The 23,896-nt window shown below is 40.9% G+C and overlaps 1 protein-coding gene across 1 annotated transcript in view; it reads left to right on the forward strand.

Moving 5' to 3' along the window:
* Nucleotides 1-16,041, forward strand: part of RRAS2 (RAS related 2) — a 49,373-nt gene extending 33,332 nt beyond the window's left edge. The window contains exons 2-6 of the mRNA XM_072985725.2: nt 8,006-8,093; nt 9,237-9,339; nt 9,786-9,894; nt 11,570-11,688; nt 14,584-16,041. Of these exons, the coding sequence (XP_072841826.1) occupies nt 8,006-8,093; nt 9,237-9,339; nt 9,786-9,894; nt 11,570-11,688; nt 14,584-14,671 (507 nt within the window). The 3' untranslated portion in view covers nt 14,672-16,041. The remainder of the gene's footprint in view (nt 1-8,005; nt 8,094-9,236; nt 9,340-9,785; nt 9,895-11,569; nt 11,689-14,583) is intronic.
* The last annotated feature ends 7,855 nt before the right edge of the window (nt 16,042-23,896 follow it).

The raw sequence follows: 23,896 nt of genomic DNA on the forward strand, positions 1-23,896 counted from the left end.
TCTCTGCGGCTTCTGCCACAGACCTCGGTTTCCTTTCCCTCACCTGGAATTTCAATTCCCCATGCAGGACTGAATAGAACTGTTCCAGCGCTATCAAATCTTTAAGCTGCTCATAGGTCTCTGTCCCCTCCTGCGATAGCCATTTCTCAAGCAGCCTCACCAATTGGGCCCCCACTTGGGTAAAAGTCTGTTCTGGTTTCTTGGTGAGGGACCTGAATCTTTGTCTCAGCTGCTCCGCATTTATCCCATGTCTGGCAAACACCAGTTTTTTAAACTCTGCAAAATCTTTCATCAGTTCCTCAGGCATCTCGGCATAAACCTCAGCCAGGCTACCACTGATTAAAGATCGCATGATGGTCATCTTCTCAGTTTCCCTCACTGAGAAGTCCACAAACGCTCTTTCCACTAAGGAAAAGAACACCTCGGGACAATCTCCCTTGTGGTACACAGGGAATTTCTTCAGGTCAGCTTTAGACAGTTGGCCTCCCTCAGAATCCCTATTGTTATTATTGTTCTGGTTCATCAGTTCCAGTTTTCTTAATTCAAACGCCATCCTTTCTTTTTCCAGAGCAATTTTCTCTCTCTCCATTCTTTCTTCCCTCTCCATTCTCTCTCTCTCTAACCTTTCTTCTCTTTCCCTTTCCTCCATTTCAAATTGCCTCATCCTCAGTTCATGCTGTTGGGCTATGAGCAATTTTCTAAGTTCTGGGTTCTGCTCTCCTGTGCTGTCACCCTGCACTGAGCCAAATTCATCCTCAGAACCTTGGTCAATCTGGGGGTCTTTCACTTCACTCATTTCGGCCATCTGGCTTCGAGTCAAGGGCATAATCCCCCCTCAGAACAGCTGCTTTAAAAAGTCAAGCCTCAAAATAAAACGACCACCTTTTTTTTTTTTTTCCTCAGAACCAGCTTGCTATAGATTACTGCTGTTCTTCAGCACTAATCTTGCAACAGTATCGAGTCAGAGCCTACCCCCCTCTGCTGGGCCTCTCAGCTGGCAAGCTAGATCACTGTTACTACGCAGTTTTGCCTCAGCTTTTTCCCGCCAAAACTAGGCTGCCTCAGAGCACCTTAATCTAAGTCTCCCCAGTTGGCACGTTCTTCTACTAGCGCACCTCCCCGTGAGGTACACCTAGAAGATTACCTACGCGCCTCAGACTGTCCCTGACTAGACCCCCCTTGCTCTGGGCACACCTGCCAAGGCTTTGCTGGACCGCTGGACAACTGGACCAGTCGTATCCCACACGCTGGACACCAATCAATGTGACAAACCCAGACCTACTGGGATCTGTCACACAGTTACACTAAGCTGCCACCAACCATTCCCTGTAAGAAGTCACACAGACCAGGGATGGATTTTTAAACAAATAAAGAATAAGGTTTATTTAAATACACACAGGGAAAAATAAACAATCAGGTGAATAGGATAAAGTAACGTGGCTTATTCTCACTCATACACACACACAGTTTGGTTCACACAGAACCCTTAACTTGAAGCACAGACCCTGAACCTATCAGTTCTGGCTAACCAACAGACACCTGAACCTATCAGGTTGGTACTCTGACACACAGTAGTACCCTGTCTGACACACAGACTCCCACAACAGCTTCTTCTTCCCAGCTGCTGCTTCGTCATAACCCAGCGTCTACTCAGTCACAGTGTCTCTTCTAGCTTCACCACACACGCTCCACATATATATACAGTACAGCCCCTCCTCCTGATGTCCCGCCTTCCACTCCCCATAGGATGGAACTTTCCCTCCAAACCCATGACAGACAGGTAACATCAGTGCTGTATGTAACAACGACTGAACAACTAAACGACGACACTTGTTTATAATTTGAGTGTTCTTGACTACCTGTTGCTCTTTTTCTCCTTTAGATAGCCACAAGCTCAGGGTGCCTACTGGGGATGATGGGGTGGAAAAGCATAGTAGCCATGGTGGATGGAACTAGGGATAACCACCCACTATTCCCTGCTGCTACCTCCCTCTCTATCTCTCATACGCAAAGTGGGAGTTGAAGAAGAAGGGAATATAAGGGGGCCCTGACTCTATTCCTCTCGGAAAGACTGAGTTAGCAGAGTTTTCGATGAACCTAAGGTGGGACAGGGACCAATTTGCCCCACCCTAGGTTCATGGATGGGCTGCCACTGCCCAAACCAGGCAAGAACTGTCACCCCATGGAGAGGTTTCTATAAATTTTTTTAGGGAAGTGATTTTTCATTTTCTTGGTTCCAGTAATATCTTTTAAACCGGCCATTTGCTTCAAAAGATAAACGTAGATATATGGTGGGCTGATGAACTAATAAAATATGAACTTCTTACACTGAATAGTGAATGCATAAAATGTCTTGATAATACAGGATCAATTCATGTTAAGTGTGCTTGTATTTAGCTCTGCATGTTCTAGTGGGAGTCATTCACTTTCTCTTTTTTTTCCCCCTTTGGGCCATCGGGGATTGCCCCATGAGTGACTATCTCTTATTTCTGCGAGACAGTATCACACATCAGAGGGGAGACTACCCTGCTCTATGTCATGAAGGAGCAGCTTTAGGGAACTTTCTCTTTTGTCACCCTGCCAGAAATGTGAACAATCAGAATCTCCTCATAGAGCCTTTTTCTTCCTCTTCTGCTTCCTTCTGCTTCTTTCTGTGTCATGTCCTTTTGGTTTTAATCCTTGAAAGACAACTTCATTATTACTCTTTCTCCGCTGCTCCAGAATACACACACCCTTTTCCTCTTTGGATGAAGAACATCAGTAAAAGACTTTAAATAAATTTTTGGAAATAGTGATGAAAGTGTATCCAGGGAGGTGCATTTTCCTTAACAGAGACCCTTGGAAAAGAGCTTGCTTTCAAATTCTGCAGTGCTTGTCTGCCTTTCTCTCTCATTCCCAGAGGATAGGAGCCTCCCTGCATGCATCCAAACAGTTAATGTACAACATATGGGTTACATCATTAGCACTTGAGGTGATGTATTTGCATGCTTTGAGTGTTGCATAGCCAGATGACATCATTAGCAGGTGATTTCCCCCCTCCACACACACAGAGTGTTGACATTCCTTTCATGTTGTCCTTGTTGCTGGTTGCCCCTAACCTAATGCTAGTTCAGATCTGCAAGTTATCCCAGTGCTAATTGCAGAATCCAAATTGATTTTACTCTTTATAGTTCTCTGCCTTTGTGGTCGTACAGGCTGAATCTAGTTGTTACTCTCCACTGAAATAGAACCGATGAATGAATAGGACTTGACGACACTCAGTTTAGAGGACCTGCTCTAATTGGGATGAGCAATTGGATTCCACACACTCCAGCCCCCCCCCCCAAAACACTCTTACAAATTGTAACTTATATTTGAAATATTTTTACTCCATCTTTTTCGTTAAAGGAACCCAAGGCAGCTTACATTATTAAAAGGACAATATTTAAAAGCTAAAGACAGTAAGTGTACAAATATTTAAAAAAATAATTAAATAAGTATCATATTAAAACAGTAAGTAAAATCAATATTAAAAACACATTTAAAAGCATAAGGGCACAACAATCCAATTGAAAATCCTCCGTCAGACTGCCAGTCACCAAGGAAAAGCTTATCTGAAGAGAACCATCTTCAGAATTAGCAAAAGCTTGCCCATGTTGCAAGTATTTGTGTGAATTTTACAGAACTGATATTAAAATTGAAGTAAGCTTGTCTCACTTATTGAAGGGAGTGTGATATTAAGCGTTGAAGCTGGTTAATATTTTAGCTGGCTGAAACATGAGTCATGATCTGGTATTCAGTTTTTATAAATACTGTGATTCGGAACAATAGCTTCTCAGTTTTCTCTTTATGAAGGTTCTGTTTGGGTTATTATAAACTGCAGGATCTTGTCCAGTCATTAAATATGTTCGTATGAAGCCTAGTTAGTGTACTGTCCCTAATAGCAACTAATTAGCAGGCAATTTGTGAAAACTGGAATTGCCATTTTGAAATATTTATTTCTTCAGAAGTTTAAGAAATGAAGAAGAGAGTAACCCAAAGTGACCTTGATTTGGGGGAATATATGGGCGGCTTGGTGCTAGATTTTGTATGGCTAAAATAAATGTCCAAGGTTCTCTTTTATCCGTCTTTCCCAGAAGACACAAAATGTTACTTTACTTATGTTTACAACATAGAGTCTATACATTTATCTCCACCCTACATACGAACTGGAAACTTATTATTTCATAGACAGTAGTAACATTATTTCATATACAGTATATGTTTATTGGAAGCCGCCCAGAATGGTCGAACAGACCAGATGGGCGGGATACAAATCAAATCAATCAATAAATAAACTCAGTTTGTGAAACTGATCCGTTCTATGCCATATTATGTAGTACAGAAATTCTGCAAAACAAAACGCCAATTGTGCTATGAAAGGGGTGGTGCTATAGGGCCTGGCGTGCTCTGGTCCATGGGTTCACGAAGAGTCGGACACGACTAAACGACTAAACACACACATAGGCACAATGCGTCATGGGAAAACCCTTTCATAGTGTGAAAAAAAGAAAACAACATAAACCAGGGCTTAACTTATGGATTTTGGTTCGTAAACCGAAAATTACATAAACTGAGGCGTTCGTAAACTGAGGTACTACAGTACATATTGTATACTGGGTTAGATGGGGAAAAGGTAGGTAGTGTTTGCTCCAGCTTTTAATGGCTACTGGAACACGAAAGCAGTAATCTTAAATTTGCCTGGTATCACTGTAGTTAAACAGTTCCTAAAGCATAATTAAAATTATGAGAAATATGAACTTCAGAGAAGATGTACATTTGTGGTTCTTGCAACAGAATGAGCCTGGTTTCCTAGAACTCAAGGGCAGGTTGGTGGTAGCTTATGTCTTGCCCTCCAGTTGTGCTAATCTGAAAACAAAATGCAAACATTGTCATGTGTTTCTTGGCTGACTGGTCTTTGAAATTCGGAATCTTTGAAGTTGTACTAAAATATCAAATGAAAACAAAAAAGAAAAACGAATGTGTCCTTGTCTCAGTCCAGAACCAAGGGCAGCTGTTTACCTTTATTAGACCACTACATTTTTCAGGGTTGCAGATCCTATTTTGGAATTTGCTTTAAACAAGAGAGCCTGGCCTCTACATCTGACCATGATTTGGGGCACTTCTCCCTTGCTTCTATACCCTCCAGATCTGTAATTTCCAGCTTGATGGAGAATCCTGCAGGATTCAAAAGCTAGTGTAGCTTTGTGAGATCTTGGTAGTCTAAGAAAGTATCACCCAACCTTGTTTCCTGGTAAAAATATCAAAGGTAGTGTGTGGTGTCTCTTAGTTTTCCTGATATTTTCAGGTTTAACACTTTTAATGGATTCTGTGTCATGCCAGAAAGACAAATAAGTTCACTCTAGATAAAATCAAACCTAAATTCTCATTAGAATCTAACAGGACTAAACTGAGGTAGTATACTTTCAGTGTATCAGGAGAACACAAGAGTCCCGGGGGGTGGGGTGGGGGAACAATGCTGTTAGGAGAATGGCTTTATAGAGAGTTTGGTTTCTGGAAAATTCTCCTTTTTGTCTTCTGGTTGCATTCTGTTATGGCAATGTTTTTTTCTGGATGACAGGTTGTTTTGTCGGAAGGCTCTTGGGGAGTGTGAAAATGAACATAAATGTGGTGAGAATAACATTTAAAAAATGTAACTGGGAATACAGAGATGGTGGGGGATAAGAAGAATTGCTGTAGCTGTCTATGATGTGGAACCTGAATTGTTTCCCTGAAAGCTCTGTCTCAAGTAGGTAACATGCTGAGGCCTTTTTCTAACATGCTGAAGTAATGGTAGTTGATAACATGCTAATGCCGATGAATACAAAACTTGGATGGTAGATGAATAGAGTATAGTAGACAACTTCAGAATGTGTAAATGTGGGAGAGTATTCACATAAATCTGTTTTCACCTTGAGGATAAAAAAAAAAAGCCAACCTCCTTAACGTTTAATCTAAAGTGGATCTTATTAAAAAAAATCTGTATAGGTTTGAAAATAAGCCCAAAGGCTAATTAGTTCAAATATTTATACCAATTAGGTAAAGTAGTCTCCCCAGCATTGCATAGGGGAATTATACCTGTTATGTACAGGACCAAAAATGTTGGGTACTGTGGAAAAATAAAAGAAATATATTTATATATTGACGCTTGCCTGCAGACTTGCATTCTGATAGCAAAGACAAAACAAAAGAGGGTGAGTAGCGGGGTAGGATAATTCATAGACTGCTTTTTTGAAGCATATTTGGTGTTTTTTCCCAGAGAATGGCAACCCATTTCCTCAGCAGGGTTCCAGCAGTTGCCTAGATTACCCTGCTGTCTCCTGATCCCAAAGATGAGTTTCAGAGCCAAGATGTTCTGCTGCTATTTCTAACATCCACACAGAGCAAGCCCGTCTGCAGGGTTAGGCATCTGATGCCCTCTAGCTGTTTTATCATCATCATCTTAGAACTGCAGAGCTAGAAGGGACTCTGTGGATCATTCGGCTCCTGTCAAGGAGGCACAGTGGGAAATTGGAAGCCCCAATCTCTGGCTTCATAGCCAGATACCTAAGCCACCGAGTTATCGAGCACTTCTTGGGGTACAACCAAAACCTACTCCAGCCTGCTTGCCTAATGGTTAGTGATTATGGGAATTGTAACTTAAAACATCCTCAGAGCTTCATGTTGCCTATCCCAGCATTTCGGGTTTGCTGCTTCATCTCTCATTTGGATAGAAGATTGGAGCATCTTGTGCAAACCTCTGTCTTGACTAGGCTTGCTGGTATGGGCAGTGGTTGGATGAGGGAGGCTCAGAAGATAGTATCTTGTCCTGAAAGCTTATCAAAATGCACTTCTGTGTAGCATGAATTGGTGGAAGGAAGGGAGAGGGTGACTGACAGCCAGCCATGTCAGGAAAGTCCCTGTGCAACAACTTGGGTGATGAACTAATTGTATGAACAATCCAACATCTGTTCTGACAGGTTTAGTCAAACAATTTTATTTAAATGACTCATTAACATTGATTCACTGTTTGTGGAGTCATAAAAATGAAGGGCTTTAACAGTTAAAGCCTTTTTTTTTTGGGTTGGGAAGAGATTGCTGTTGTAGAGCAGAGGGTGGGCAACCTGCAGGGGCCCCCCAGGCTGTTTTTACGATTCAGAGCCTTCTGCAATTCCCTCATTCTTTGTCAGAGAAAGCTGAATTCCATCTCCTGAAAGCCTTCAGATGATGATTATTAAACTTTAACATGTTTTGTTCCTGTCAGAATACCTGTAAATATTAAAGCATGATAACTTAATAGCATACACTCATCTTACATAATTTAGACTCTAAGGGGGGCGGGATGAAGATCCTGAAATGCTTAAAATTAATCTGTGCCATCAAATTGATTCTGAATTATTAACATCCTCCCAAGGCGTTCCCAGGTATAAAGTTCCCAGGAATGGTTCCTTCTGTTGGTGCTGGTAAGCTGTACAGGTGGCAGTGCATGTAGTCCTACCCGCCGACAAAGCTCTGGGTCATTTCAGCTGACCCCTCTCACAGGAGGCATGATGGAGATTCAAACTCCCAATCTCTGACTCTTCACAGCTAGATTCCCAGATGTCGTAGCGCTTGAAACTCTTAACATTCTGATTTAAGCATCTACGGTATGAAAAGCTGTATTCATAAACATGCAAACTTTCCCTAATGTAATGCCTCAACCCTCTTGGTGGCATGATTAGCCTCAGCAGTGACTGGAGCTTCGTGGCGCAGTGGTTAAACAGCAGTACAGCAGCCCAAACTCTGCTCCCAACCTGGGTTCAGTCCCAGGTAGGCAGCTCAAAGTTCACCCAGCTTGAAAAACTGAGTACCCAGCTTGATTGGGAAGCTGTTTGTCCCGTTGCAGTGAAGGCTCTTTTCATTTCTCTCTGTGCACTCACGCACACGACTGATGCGGAAGGGCCCCTGGAGGTGTGATGAGCTGGAAAATAACTCTTGAGCTTGAACATTCTGTTCTTCTTCCCCGTAGTCCTACTTCGTCACAGACTACGATCCGACTATAGAAGATTCTTACACAAAGCAATGTGTGATAGACGAAAGACCAGCAAGACTGGATAGTAAGTAGCTGGTTTTTGTTTTGTTTTTTGTTCTGTTCTGTTTTTTGAATCGGGAATGAATATCCTTTTACAGCCTGGAGAAATGCTCTAGCTCCAGGGAAGACCCCCGCCAGTTGTCGGTGGGGACTGAGCCTAAACTGCAGGGAGTCACATGCATATATCGTCTCACTAGTAAAGTGGTACCCCATTCATGCCTTTTCTTTTTTCTGGTCTCCTGAAATCAAAACTGTTCTGAATCCTGGAGTTTCCAGAAGTCTCCCTCCCTATCAGCCCCCTATCTAGACATCACCTCAGATAATTTCCCCTTTTCCCTAGAATCATTATTTCCACCATAGGTGTTACCCCTTCAAGAAGTATTTTCACTTTAACAAAGACTTCATGGTTTGTTGTTTTTGTTTTGTTTTTTGTGTTGGGGAGCTGGAACAAAGAACTCAGACCTGACTAAAGGAAGGGAGGATTGGAGGACGGCGAAGTCCTCAGCTGGTTCAGTGGGTGGGAAAAAGCTGCCGAGAGGGGAGAGGGATCTCTGATACAGCCTCCCAGCTGGCTAGATGTTGTATAATATGTCGCAGACACAGCTGGAGAGCCCTTGTGTTCATGCAAAAGAAAAAGGGAAATGCTGGCATGACAGTGGTGGTCTTCCTGCCTCTGTGGAAGTGTTTTCCATGCCTTCACACAACACCAACAAACCAGATCTTGGAATGGTAATTCTTTTGGACTACAACTCCCAGAAACCCCAGATAATTCTAACTCGCATTGATGTTTATGCTGGACGAGCAAAAAAATATGTTCCAGAATGCAGTTTCTAACTGTTGGACAAGCATTTGGGGAGGGGGGACGACAGGCACAGCTTTGGACTGCATCTCCCCATCCTGGGTGCATTTTATGTATTCTTGAATGTGACCTTCACCACCACTTCATAGCTGAATTTAGACATGGATGTTTTGTAAGCAGACTTTCCACAAAACCAGTAGGCAAGAAAATAAGGAGTTTTGGAACCTTGCTCATTAAAATAAGTAAACTGCTTTTAAAAAATTTCAGCCAAGTCTGTGACTGGAAGGAGTTTATGGCACAAAGAAAACATGGAGTTTCTTTGAATGTACTATCTTGGAATGTAACACTAAATAGCCATGATTTGCATAGTTCTAGATACAGCAGGCCAAGAAGAATTTGGAGCCATGCGAGAGCAATACATGAGGACAGGAGAGGGTTTCCTGCTTGTCTTCTCAGTCACAGATAGAGGAAGGTAAGGCAACACAAGAATCCTCTGAAATGTGTTTCAGCATCATTGAATGTACCTGTGCAGGAGGGACAGCTGAAATAGTTAAGGTTCAAAAATACTTGGTTATGGTTTTCAGTGTTATGAAGTAGGGCCAGGTGTTTGAGAATTGTCCATCCAAGTGGGTCTGTTTGAGAAGACTATGGACCTTCAGTTCCTTGAAAAGCTTCATGGCAAACCACTTTTAAAAAATCAAGGAGAGCTTGGAAAAGGAACAGAGGGCTCAGTTGTAAAAAAAATTACTGGGCAAATGCGAGGTCTTGGGATGTTTAAGAATATGGCCAAGAGGTTTTCAGTTTACATTTCACCTCTGATGCAGATCCTGCTGGCCGACCTCAGGCAGGCTTTCTTCCAAGAGATCATAATGTGCGACTGTGGCTGCAACTTTTTTTTTCTTTTCCTTGTTCCTTTAGTTTTGAAGAAATCTATAAATTTCAAAGACAGATTCTTAGAGTGAAAGACCGTGATGAATTCCCCATGATTCTAGTGGGTAACAAAGCAGACCTGGACCATCAGAGACAGGTAAAATATAAGCAGTAAAGTTCTGCCTCTTATGGGGAACAGCGAAATTCAGTGATAGAGCTCACACTTTCAATGAAAAGGTTTCAGGTTCATTCCCTGACATCTCCAGAGACAACCAGGGAAGGTTCCTGTTTTAAAAACACTGCATAGCAGGATTGGGGTGAGTTAAACAGATCAAACTTGGTGTAAGGCAGTTTCTCCTGTTGACATGGTAAATGATAGGTAGGATGGGAATATGTAATGTAATGCAATGTAACCCAAGAGGTTTGGTAGCAGGTCACACTCTCCCTGCTAAAGCTTGGGCAATGTCATTGTTGTTGCTCATCCTTTCCTCATGTCATTGTTATTTTTCGTTGAAGGTTTACTCTAGAGAGGGACCGTTTCCTTTTTGGCAATGGCATTTTACAGCAAATTTCTGTAAAGGAAATCAAGCAGCCATCTTTTCAGGAATTGTTGCTATAATAAGGGCATATTTAATGGAAAATAAATAGTAGATTATACACATGCTGTAATTAAGGCTCTTGACCCTTAGGATGCACCATAGGAAATGGATCTTCTTAGTTTATTCACTGAAACATTCCTGTAGTAAATCCTCTTTGCTGAGTAATGGCCATATGAATATGAGTCAGGCCAAAATCTATGAGGATGAGACACAAGACCATGACATCATGGTCAAGGCATGAGTCTCTTTCCAGTTACATTTATACTTCACATACCAACAGTTAATCATCATATTAGAGAGTGTGAACTAATGCTAACCCCTTCAGAGAAGAAAAGAACACAAGAATAATGGTTGTTCTGGGTTTTTCGGGCTCTTTGGCCGTGTTCTGAAGGTTGTTCTTCCTAACGTTTCACCAGTCTCTTTGGCCGGCATCTTCAGAGGACAGCAACCAAGAATAATTTGTGACTTATGAGCAACTGTTTGCTGTCTGTTAGGATGTTGCCAATTACATTCAAGCCATTGCTTTATTTCAGGGCTTGGCAAATTTCAGCCCTCTAGATGCTGCTGGGCTGCAGTTCCCAGCATTCTTCACTATGTTGGCTAAAAGTGATGGGATTTGTAGACCAGCAGCATCTGGAGGACTAACCTTCACCCACTCACTCTGCTTGCAACATTTTCTTTTAGAAAAACAAACTTTTTCTTTTAGTTTGTTTGTGGTAGTACTACTGAACCAGTGTCTGTTTGCCTTTGTGCAGATAATCCCATGTGTGCAAACAACACCACACACTTGCCATATTCAGGCCTCTTGGGGCTGGGCTAATGCATTGGTTCAAAGGCATCAGTGCTCCGAATGTGGCTATGATAGAGCAGAGAGAAATGAGCAAGACTGGCTTGTTCAGAGGTGGTAGGAGTGATGTCCATGTATAAAAGGAAAATCCACCGAAAGGGGTAGAGAAATAATGAAGAACTCTAGGTTGCCTTTGATTCCATATCAGATTAAAATTATCTATCTGTGGACCAAGAAGATTAAACTAAAACAGCATTGTGTATGCCGTATTTAATATAATAAATATAAAAATAATTGTAAGTAAAAATAACTGTGGTGACCTCTCCCCAACATATTTTGTGACCCCCTTGGGGATTCTAAGCTCCCAGGCTGGGAACCTGTGCTATAGATGATGACTGATTTAGTAGTAGATGCTGTCCATAGATTTTGTCTCATCTTGTTTTCAGGTAACACAAGAAGAAGGACAGCAACTAGCACGCCAACTGAAAGTAACGTACATGGAAGCATCAGCAAAAATAAGATTGAATGTAGACCAAGCTTTTCATGAACTTGTCAGGGTAATAAGGTAAGCTTTCCATGCTAGACATGCTTAAAATGTGCTTTCTAACTGCATTTCTCTTTCGTTCTTTTTCCCTTATTTATGTTTGAATTTTATTGTTCTATTGCAAATACCTAAGTATCTTAAGGTGTAGTGGATAGAATTACAGACCAGAACTCTAGCGGAGAGGGTTCGGATTCCCACCTGGTCATGGAAACTCACCGGGGGAGTGGAACCGGTAAGACCTCTCCTTAAATATCCCACTTGGCTTGAAAGCCCTATTAGGATTGCTACAAGTTGGTTTCTGTGATGGCACAGAGCGCACGAGTATCTTACCAGGGTGTAAAACTGGAATGCAGTTTTAAAATAAGAAAGCAAGTGCGTGAGATAGAAACTGAGGCTCCAGTTTATCAGTGAAGATTCTCAGTCATCCAGGTGAGGTTATCTGGAAGTTGAATCATAGCAACTGGACTTCTTTCTTATTGGGTTGAAACATTTCTCTACTTATTGAAGACTGAAGAAGCTACTTGAATGAGTAGCAAAATATTTCAATGTAATAGGAAAGAAGTCCATTTGCCATGACTCAGCTTCTAGTTGACGCTCCATTTGTGCACCTCTTGAGAACAAGTGCCCTTGAACTAAATGTTGCTTGTTGCTGGGTAGATAGACTGAAACCTGCACTATGAGCCACATGTGAGGCTTCTCTGTGTGCATGCAGAGCAGTTTGTTTCAAAGCTTGCATAAATGTAGCTCTCTTGACCATGTCATTTAGCAAAAACATGTGCTAGGAAACTTAATAATTAATTTTGTGGAGTGTCCCACCGTGAATTGTTGTACATACCAGGACTCCTCTGTAGTTGTTAGGAACCGCATCTTAGAATAGCAACTTTTAACCCTGGATCTAAATGAGCTCTTGTTCACACCCGCATATCATTATTTTTTCACAATCCAGTTTTAGTTCACTTCTTAGTACAGTCCTTTAAAAAGAACGCCTTTTAAAAAAAATGTCACCTCCATTACTTTGGAAAGCCAAAGTGATCAGTACTGTTTACAAATCCATTTGGATGATAGAGGTCCTTTTAAGCTGCTGATCTCTAGTAGTATAAAGCAAAGGTAGGAGTAGTAGTATTCGATTTCTTTATTTTTTTCATTTTTGTTTTGTTCTTCCTGGTATGCTAGCACAGAGTAACACAGCTACCTTTTCTAAAACTAGGACCTGTCATTTAACTTGACATTGGTTCTGTTGCCTTAATAATCCCCTTAGAATATATTGATTTCGTTGAATTTGGTGAACAGGAGCATGCTGTAATAAGATGGTCTCCTCCAGTGTATTTTGGATGCACTCCTAGGAGTCTTGTATCGCTTGGGACAATTTCTTCTTCTGTGTGATCTAGCCTCCTTTCCACAAAGGGTAAAAACCATGACCCCAGGTTGTTGCTTGTTAGCAGTGCTTTCCTGCCAAGTCTGGGTAGAAGGCACTGCGGTGTGAGAAGACACTGTAAGACACTTGGATTCCTGTATTAAGCAGGAAGTTGGACTTGATGGCCTTATAGGCTCCTTCCAACTCTATGATCCTATGATTTGACTGTCAATAGCAGGTGCTTCTGGACAAAATAAGAAGCAAACTCCCAGAAATATCCTTTTGGTTAAACATACATGCACAAAAATGTGCCCCCTTTCCTACTTTTTTCTCAGTGTGCACACATTAGGAGTTTAGTTCCAAAGCCTGGATTTCACAGAGATGATATTTTGTTCCACTTGAGTCCTAGAGTTTAAGAAAAAGGGGGCAGGGATGGGGAACTTAGTATACGGGGGTCTGTATCGAATTTGTATCCTGAATGCCCATCATGAGCTATTCTAAGCTCAGAAACAGCTCAGAATGCATGTGTACATGCTCATATATCTCAAATCAGAACTGTCCAGACAATTTTGATTGGGGGAATGCAGAGGGGCTTGGGGCAGTTCCTCATGGGCTCCAGGAGCAGGCAAATACGTTCCCCTCCACACCTTATTTTTGCATTGAAGTGCATTGAGGAGGTGTCTCAAAGTGCTCTTGGAGGCTGAAGTTGACCCATTCACAATCTGTATTAATTATTATACATAGATTAAAAAAAAAAAAGAAATACAGTGGTTCCTCGACTTAACGAACGTCCCGACATACAACCATTTTGAGTTATGACCAGCTCCGGCCGCAAAATGTTGCTTCTATTTGCGACCGGAGCTTCGAGTTAAAACCAGAAAAAGGCAGGGAAAAAAGGTGGGGAATTCAAATTTCTAACTGTTGGTGGCGAAGAGGATGCTTCTTTGTAGCTCTTTCACCCCAGTAGTTAGAGAGTGTGCGATCGGAGGAGGCTTTGGACTGCCTGGTAAGTAAGGTAAGGTGCTGCTTTCTGCTTTTAAAAAACTGTTCTGGGTGGGTTTTGCAGCATGGTTTTGGGCTGGGTAGTGGGATTATGTTTCTATGCTGTGATGGGTCTTGCAAGTTTTGTTTTTTGCCCCCCCCCCCCATTTCCGATGGGTCTTACAGGGTTTGTTTGCTTTTTGCTTTGCTTTTTTTTTTTTTTTTTTTTTTTTTTTTTTTTTTTTTTTTTGCATTTCCGAAGGGTCTTGCACGGTTTGTTTGCTTCCCCCCCCCTTCGGCCGGAACGGATTAATCATGTTTCTGATGGGTCTTACAGTGGGGTTTTTTTGTGGTTTTTTTCCCTTCGGCCAGAAGGGATTAATTGCATTTCAATGCATTCCTATGGGAAATGGTGCTTCGACTTATGACCATTTTGAATTACAACCGGAATTCCAGAACCAATTAAGTTTGTAAGTTGAGGCACCACTGTATGTGCAAAGGAAGTTAAGTGAAGATTTGCTGTATTGAGAATTATATTGATTTGGAGCTTGGATTTAACCTACAGTTTTGTTCTTTCATAGGAAGTTTCAAGAACAAGAATGTCCTCCTTCCCCAGAGCCAACAAGGAAGGAGAAAGACAAAAAAGGATGCCATTGTGTCATCTTCTAAGAATACTTTGAACCAAGCTTTCAACTGCCAGATTAATTCTCTTCACGTACCTTTCTGTGTGTCCTGGTGTTTCGTCTAGCCTTTTGTGTGCATGTTGTATAAGTATGGTCACCGAAGTAGCCTTAGTCTAAAAGAACCAGACTGACCCAGGCTGAGAAGACATCTTAAGTCACCTCAGGGCAGATGTCAAAAGAAACACTAAGGCTTCTTTTAATACTCCCAATATCTCTCTTCCCTCATGTAAAGAAGCTTGCACCTTGTGGAGTTTTATTCACAATGGAGACAAATCAATCTTAGACAAGGTATTGAAGTCAAGCTTACAACCTGCCGTTTGGGTATTTTCCCTCCCCTCTCTTTTATTTGCAACATCTTCATTAATCACTCTGAAGAGGGGGCAGGGCCTCTAATCAAAGTGTAGAATATTTTTTTTAAAGAAGTGGGTTTGGAGGTTTTGCCCTTTGATTAGGTTAGACTTCAAAATTCAGCTTGCCTTACAGGAAGCCAATACACTGAATTTCATTGTCAGTAGAGATTTGTGTTTTATCTCTTGTTTACGCTCCAGCTTCTTTCCACTGGTCAACAATCTACTGTATTTATTTTATGCCTCCAGTAACAGCTACAGGATTATTGCTCTTAACAACTGTGTGGCCAAGTACCTGGGCTCAATCTGTATTTGAGCATTTTAGTTTTAGAAGATTTTACATCATAGTCTGGAATTTGGAAAAGTCTTCCTTCTGTTTTCCAGCAAAGGGATTCAAGAATACTTAGACTTGTAGCTGTTTTTGTTTTTCATGTAATATATAAAAAAAGATGAATTTGCTCTTTTCATTGTCAAATGATTAAATGGTTTTTGCTATATACTTTTATACATTATTTTCTTATCAAACTAGTTAACAAGTATTTTTATATGTTTGTAAGCAAATATGCTTTCATGGAATAACTTGTGTATATGTAAAGATGAGTATTTAATTCTCATAGTACACTTTTAACTGACAAGATTAATGCAGGATTTACAGAACTGTGGTAAAAAAAATCTCTGTTTGATGTTCCAGTTGTATTCAGAAGTGGCCAATCATGTGACTATCCACTGTATCTCTATAAAGTTGTCATTTTTTCCCAAATTGCCTTTCACATCCTTTACAAATGATGGATCATTATGTGACTATTAAACTGTACAAGCCTTTAATTGAATGTTCAGTTCAATTGTGGGTGATGTCTGACTTTGAATTATGCAAATTGTGGCTAAACAATTCAGGATCTTATTCTGTGGCATTAAATACTGAATGGTATTGACAGCTTGTCATGTTACTGAGAGTGTTAAACAGTTCCAAACAGTTTTGTTATTAAACATACTCTTGTTTAATGTGAAAGGCTGTAATTGACAGTTCCGTGGTGGGGAAGTGTGGAGACCAGCATCTGAATGGCAAAATAAGTCTTTACAGATTGAAAGTGTTTGAACGCTGGCTAATCAAAGCAAAATGTAACAGTTTAGCATGAAATAATGTGAAAAGTCTTTTGAATCTAAATTATGAATGCATACCAGATTTCTAATTTGGGCACATGTTCCTATAATTTTTTTCCAGGTCCACATACTGGGATCATATCTGTTTAATCATGTTCAAAAGATCTGTAGTCAGTTTGCTCAAGGGGTGGGGAGTATATTTTGTCTTACTTGTTCATCTCTCTGCAATTGGATTGGAGTCCCAGAGTTTGGCTTGTTCTTGACTTCTGGGGTTTGCTAATTCAAGGCCCTTATTGCAAAACCAGTAATCTTGCTAAGTTTCTCTCTTCCTGGCAGGAGTTCCCTAAGCTATCTTTGCATGAAATCAGTACTGATTTTCAGCTCATAGAGAGTTGCAACACAAGAGCCTTATGATCTAGAGTACTTTACTGTGAAGCCTGCACTTTTAACAGACATAATACATACATTACCACCATGCCCTTCCAAAGCATAGAGACTCTATCTAGAACCAGCTGAATTGTGTCCAACTTCAAAAATATGCTTGGCAACAGGGGCTTTCATTATGTAGAAGGTAAGAACTGGTAAAGCAGTGCGTATGGATAATCATCTGTCTATCTATGGAGAGAGGAGAGCAGAATTTGAGTCCTTGGGTTCTCTTTCTGGACCCGATTCATAACACTCACTGGATTGAGGAATGAATTGGGATTTATTTTCAAATAGCAGAAGATCGTGCTTTGGTAATTCCTGTATACTTGAAGCAAGAGGATGAAAGTAAGTGCAGAATTTGGAGTGAGTCCAAAGCGTATTCCCAGTCTTTGTGCACAGAAAATATCAATGTGGAGGGGTTCTCAGTTTTGTGAATTGAGTGGCACATCCTACAGAGATCACCTAAAGTCTACTTCCTAATAGATACAGTAGAACCTCTGTATCTGCCAGGGATCAGTTCTATGATCTATCGTGGGTGCCTGCAACTGTGGATACGAGGGAACCCTATATACAGTATACAAGGGGGGCAGGACAAAGGCCACAAGGGAGCACCTTTGTATATAGAACTGTGAGAAACTGCAGATAAGTGAAAATGTGGACACCAATTCCACAAATATGGGGGTTCTACTGTATTTGTTTATTTGCTTTTCACCCGAGTCCAAGGTCTCAGAACAGTACACTTCTGTTACTTGTTTAACATTGGCCATTGACAGTGAACTAAGTCTTGCTCCCTGAATTTTCCTAGTGTACATTTTGTAAATACTATCCTATAAAAGAGTTGGACTCTTTCAGTTCGTCTTCCGTATTATATCTAGGCTTGTGTGCTGCTGTAAATATTGCTCTCACCAGTTCCTTAGTGTCATGTAAGTGTCTAGGCAGGAACTGGACAAATGAGCTCTGGCTTATACTCCCATGTTTTTCAATGATGTCAGCTTTTTGTACAACCTCTGTTTTGAAAAGGGTTGTGGTTGCTTGAATAGGACGCTGCTTTGCCCTTGAGTGACATCCTATCGGTGCCTTTCAGTTCCCTTGCACAGAGCTTAGAACAGTGACCAGTTGGGATTACTACTCCTGGCATTCCCCATAGCCCTGTTGTCTGGGGGATTTGGGGAGTTGCGATGCATCTTCTTCCAAGCTTTGATTTTTTGTAGAATAAGAAATATTCTTCCAAGTACAGCTGTGTGTGTGTGCTGCGAGGGGGGAAAACAGACATTTTAGGGATGGAACTGTTTCAGTTCCTCTCCTTTCCTTCGAACAGAGTTTCGTATGCTGTTGCTTTTCCTGGAGCCAGGCAGACGCCGCTGTTGTTCAGGTTGCTCAGTGAGGAGAAGAGACAGATGCCTGATTGCTCCGTTTCCAACGCTGCTTCAGCTGGCCAGAAAGAACAACTGGCATCCCAGTGGTGCTCTGGCCTAGCAAACCACAGGAACCACTTATGGCTCCACTCAGTCGCTTCCTACGGGATGGGAGAGATCAACAGCCAGCTGTTATTGCTGGGGAAACAGCAGCAGCAGCAGCACAATAAGTCAGCTGGAACTGACAGTCTCTTGAATGTAGCTTGAAGACAGTCCGATTGCAAGCCGAACCACGGATAGAATGAAGATTAAGATGAAAAATATGTACAGAGCAAGTGGCCCTGTTTCAGCACACATGCCCGGGAGGGAATTGTGAAGATGGCAAGCACGCAGCAGAAACACAGTTATTTCCTGTACACCTGTCTTGTTTACCCCCTTCCCCCAGAACTGGCATGAAGGCAGAGATCACATCTTTCGCCGAAACAACAGTTGCTGCCCCACTGCTGTCCACTGTGTGGTTATTGGTGCAGACCAGAATTGCCAGACAGCTTTTGGTACACCAGGCATTGCCTGGCTCCGAAACTGCACTGAGGTCATCCAGTCAATAGCCTTGGAAGGGGATTATTGGAAACGGGGGCTAATAGGGGAAATGCCAAGAACTGGAATGCATTCAGGGCAGCTTTCTGAAGAAGTTGTGCCAGAGTTGCGTGAGCTTTAGTTTCTCCTTGCTAGTGTCACTGAGGGCAAAATAAGAGTTGCATCCAGCAATAGCACCCATGTATTGGAGCAAGCAGTATTGGGAAGCATACTGGCACTGATTGTGAAGGTGATATGCAAGCCTTTATAGAAATCGTATAGTAGTAAGATATTGGTAGTAGTCTGTCTTGTGTATTTATTTTAATGCATATTTAGGCTGCCTTTCTCCTAGTGAAAGAACTTAAGGCAGCTCCCAAATTATTAAAAAAATTCAACTAAAAACGTAAGTATTAGGTTAAAAGCAATTAAGCATGTAGTATTTAAGCAATTAGTTGAAACAATTAAAAACATCTGAAAAAATCATCATAATCATCAACAACATAGCAAAATTAGTGCATTGGTCATTATGCAAAAAATATAACTTGCCAGCCCCCAAAAACCCATCGGAATATAACACACCAGTGTGAACATAACACACCAGACATAGTAGTAATAGAACAAAGAAATGTCAGGATCATAGACATTGCAATTCTGGGGGATGCCAGAGTTTAAGATAAAGAATTGGAAAAACTAACAAAAGTGCAGAGACCAGGCAATCAAAACATCTCGCTTGAGGATCAAACACACTTCAGTGGTCTCTGTAGTCATTGGGGCTTTCTCTTCTCAGCAACCATCATTCCAAATATTTGCTGAGTACAAGTCAGACACATTTATTTTTGTGGGAGAGCTACGCATGGGATTAACTTTCTCCTATTAAATTGGATATAAACATTCCTAGCTGTGGCTGGATCAGGTACTTAGCTAGATCATGCCAGTGACTTTACTACTCCCCACACCTTTCCTTGCCTAGTCTGTGCAAGCAGTGACTTCCAACAATATGCAAGTCATTTCACTGAGATATGTCATGGTGGTGGTAGTGAGAACCCTGCATTTCAAGACTGTGGATGAAACACACTTCAGCGGTCCTTGTAGTCATTGGGACGTTGGGAAGAAAATCAAGAAGTTTCACACGGTATTATAAGTGGTTGCAGATCTCAGAAATAACATCTCGCTACAAAAACGCATTAGGAGCAGCATGCATGCTGTACTGATATTTAACAGATACGTACTTAGATTTTGTTAAAACTTGTATCTGTTGTGTAATACAAGTCAATGTTTTGATAATTTTAATTGACTGGTATTTTTTACTACTGCTGCTATGATGACATTGACAAAGACTACTTCTAATATGTAGCAGCTAAAATGAAGACATGGAGCTTTACAGAATTCAAGGAATACTAAGCTCCCTTTTAAAGTCAGCCAAATCAGTGTACCCATCTAAGAGGGGTAAAGTTTTTGAGAGGCATGATTTTCTCTTTCCCTACTACTATTTGCAGTGGGAAGCTCTAGGTGGCTCCTTGTGCCTTCTAGACCATATCATTCCACCAGCTGATCTAGAAAAACATTTCAGCAGCATTCTAGGGCTGGGACGTGTGGGTTTTGAAGTAACGATGGACACTCTATAGGGCACCCCTCAATACAGTACTGTTAATGCATTGACATATGATTTATTTATTTAAAATATAACTCACCTTTCTCCTGAAGAAGACCAAAGGCAAATTGCAATATTAAAACAATGTTAAAATTGTTTAAAAGCAATAATTACAGTAATAAAACAAGAATTAAACAGATCTCAAACTAAAAACTCCAGTGGATAAATCCAGTTAAAAACCATTCTAAAAATGCATCTTTTAAAAACCCTCTTGGGAGCTCCCATGTTGAGCAGTCTAGTGTTTCTAAAAAACAAACAAAAAAGGGGAAGGAGAATCTTAACTAGTAAAAATGTTTAGGATACACGATGTGTAATGTAGTGTAGCATTGATCCATGCAGCAAAAGTTTCTATGTGAAAACACTGAAATTGCCAAATGTAATAGATACATCAGCAGTCCTGATATCAGCACGACAAATATAATAGATAAATCAGCTGCCTGATTTATCCACCTTTTCACTTCTAATTCTCTCGTGTTTTTCATATGGGTGGTGGGATATAGGTATATTTTTATTCTTTATATATGCACCTAACTCTGTACAAAAGGATCTAACAGGAACAGTGTCCCGTGTTTTCGGCCAGTGATGGGAAATCGGGTCACCTTAAATGGGCAGCTTCTCACTCAGTCTTCCAGTCATTGTTTGAGTTGATTTAAGAGCTCTGTCATAGTTTGGTCAGAATCATACCTAGTGTTTGCCTTTCTATAAGCTGAGAGATGAATTTTGTATGGCTCCATGTTGGTCTAAGCTAGAAAAACACAATGCCAGCTTTGTTGAATAAGGGCTTGGCTTGCCAGGCCCTTTCAAAGCTGTGTGTATGTATCCGCATGCTTGTGTATGCAATCACACAAATGCTGCGCTCACCCCCGCTAGCGATATAGGCTTAGCCCTACTACAAATAGATGAAATGGGTGTTACAACTTCTCAACGCTCACTTAGGAAGAGAACATTTTGGAAGAAATGAGTTCTTCCTATTTTGAAATTTTCTGATATCTGTCAGTTTTTCAGCACAAGATCTGAAAAGGCATCTCTCTTCAATACAGCAAATGGAGTCTTCCAACCCCATTTCCTCTCTTCCCGGCACTCAACTGTAGAACAGGTGCTTCTGTTTTGAGATTACCATGTTTTTTTTAAAAAAATCCTCCAGCGTGTTATCAGACAAATGGATTACTCAGTGTATTCCCCTTTGTTCTCTGAGTTCTTTTTCATTCATTTTTTTTCCTTAGCAAGATGACTTTAAGTGGGCTCATTTATCTGTCAAATTAATAGGCCTATTAAAGCAACAACAAAAAAGTATATGAAAAGCAACTAACTGTCTGTGTGGCAGAAGCAGGTGATGGCAATCAAATGCTGTGTTAAGATATGTTGCAGAGAAGCGGTGCTTTTATTAAAATCTAAAATGTGCTACATTGCCTGCTTTGTTTGGTAATTATTACATCTTTCCCGTTCTCTGTTTCCTTGCTAGGAAATGTTAGAATCCCAGGTGAGTTCTGGCAAAATTGGCTTGGAGAGTTAAGCCGTTCTTTTTCTGTAGAGTGTGGGTGTCTGTGCTGCTTTCAAACTATGGGCAGAAGGTGGATGGTTACCTTTGTGACCTTGTATAAATGGATAAAACAATAATGTGATGATCACAGTTTGCTCTTGCATCAACCAGCCATGATGAAACCCTAATGCATCCAATGGGTGTGTTCTGTGTTGGACTGAGGGGGCAGGCAAGTGACCTTCTGGACTGATAGACTGATAACTAGGTAATTGGACCACTGACAGCTCAGTACATGCCTTTCTATTGAGGCTGCACATTGTGACAGTGGGGTTGCATAAAATTAGAAACCCCTTTGAAATCACAAGCAAAATTCCTTAGTAAAATTGCTTCTTAATTTTGAAGGCAAGTGAAATTCGGGAGGGGAAAAACTGGATTCATGGTAACATGGCATGGACAGTCCCCTCTGTCCCATATAAATATTCTTCTGCAACTGTTTTGCTTTTGCATCTCCAATCTACATCTTCTGTGCTCTCCTTTACTCAGATTATTAGGCTCACATTCCCTATGGAACGTAAAACAAATATATGGCAGGTACTTTTGTGCACATGTTATTGTTTCATTTATCCTGTCAAAAATCAAAGTTTGGAAATAGCAAGTTACAAATTATATTGTTGTTGATGAATGTCTTTGGGTAACAAGAGTGTAATGAAGTTACATTTCAAAAGTAATGAGAAGTTACTCCATTGGTGTTAAGTAGCATTTTCTGTTATATTCACAAGTTACTTGAAAATAGCATCTTGAGATAATTTTAGAGGCACCAACAGGACTTTTTCAGGTTTTATGCCATTCTGTTATGGAACCTGGTTTATTTTAAGTAATAGTAACAAAAAAGTATGAACAGCACAAGTAAAGCAATAAGTTACTGTTTCATCATTGTAATGAATAATGGCAACGGGCTGCTTAAATTATTGTAATGATAACAAGAATTAATTACTTTTTAAGTTCTGGATAGAAATCTGCTTGCAGTCTCTTTGAGGTGAGGACCTGTCTTTTTGCTGATGTCATCCTGCATAGCATACTGTCCTCTGTTGTTCTATTAAAGTAAATTTGAAGCACAGACCAAACTGTTTGTGCAGAAATAATGGCACATAAAATCTGCCTTTACCTCTGCCTGTTGCTGTTTCCATGTCATACATGAACTCTTCTCAGGAACAACTGAGTAAGGAAATACAGTACTTGATTTTTGAACCAATAAAAATGCTGTGATATTCAAGAATGCAGGAAAAATGTCTAAAATCTAAAGCATCAAATCCTTGGAGGCATAGCTGTTTGGCATGAGGAGAATCTTTTTTCTTGGCTTGCTCACAAATAAGCTCAAAAACTATAGTGAGGCAGGTTTTTTTGGCATTAGGATACATGGTTACTTTTTTGCATGAGAGTTCTTGCCTTGCAACCTTAGCTACAGGTCTGCTCTTAAGTCTGTCCAAATTTTATTGCAGTATCAAGCCCTGGTGGTATGATCACATCTAATATTCCTGCACATGTTGGGTGGGGCTGATGGGAATTGTAAGCCAAGCAACCTCTGAGTCAAAGGCTCCCTACCTTTGGTCTTGGGTTCCCTGTGCAGATGTAAGCAGTTCACCACTAGGAACATCTGCATGGGCATCTGGGCGAATGAAGACCATGTGATCAATTATGAGGACAGGGGCACAGCCTTTTTGCAAATATAATTCCCATTTGCAACTGTGAATAGAGGCTCGATTTGGAAGCCTTTGCCTGTATGATCTCTTGTTGCATGCTCACGTAGAGACATCTGCAACAGGGACGTCTGCCAACCTATTTGCGTGTCACAGACTTTTTTCTATTTTTGGTTTCTGTGTTAGAGCTTCTTCCCTGTTGCTGTGTTCACTGACTTTCTCTCTTATCATCCCCTGCAACTTCAGTGCTTGTCCGAAACAAAAATCAGATTTTAAAATGTATTTAGTAATTGGTCTTGCTCTCCTCCACTGTGCCTTCCAGATGAGAATTGTTGGTGTTTAATCGTTTAGTCATGTCCGACTCTTCGTGACCCCATGGACCAGAGCATGCCAGGCCCTCCTATTTTCCACTGCCTCCCGGAATTTGGTCAAATTCATGTTGGTTGCTTCGATGACACTGTCCAACCATCTCGTCCTCTGTCGTCCCCTTCTCCTCTTGCCTTCACACTTTCCTAACATCAAGGTCTTTTCCAGGGAGTCTTCTCTTCTCATGAAATGACCAAAGTACTAGAGCCTCA

The sequence above is a fragment of the Pogona vitticeps genome, chromosome 1, assembly GCF_051106095.1.
Source record: "Pogona vitticeps strain Pit_001003342236 chromosome 1, PviZW2.1, whole genome shotgun sequence".
In the NCBI taxonomy this organism is placed as follows: Eukaryota; Metazoa; Chordata; class Lepidosauria; order Squamata; family Agamidae; genus Pogona; species Pogona vitticeps.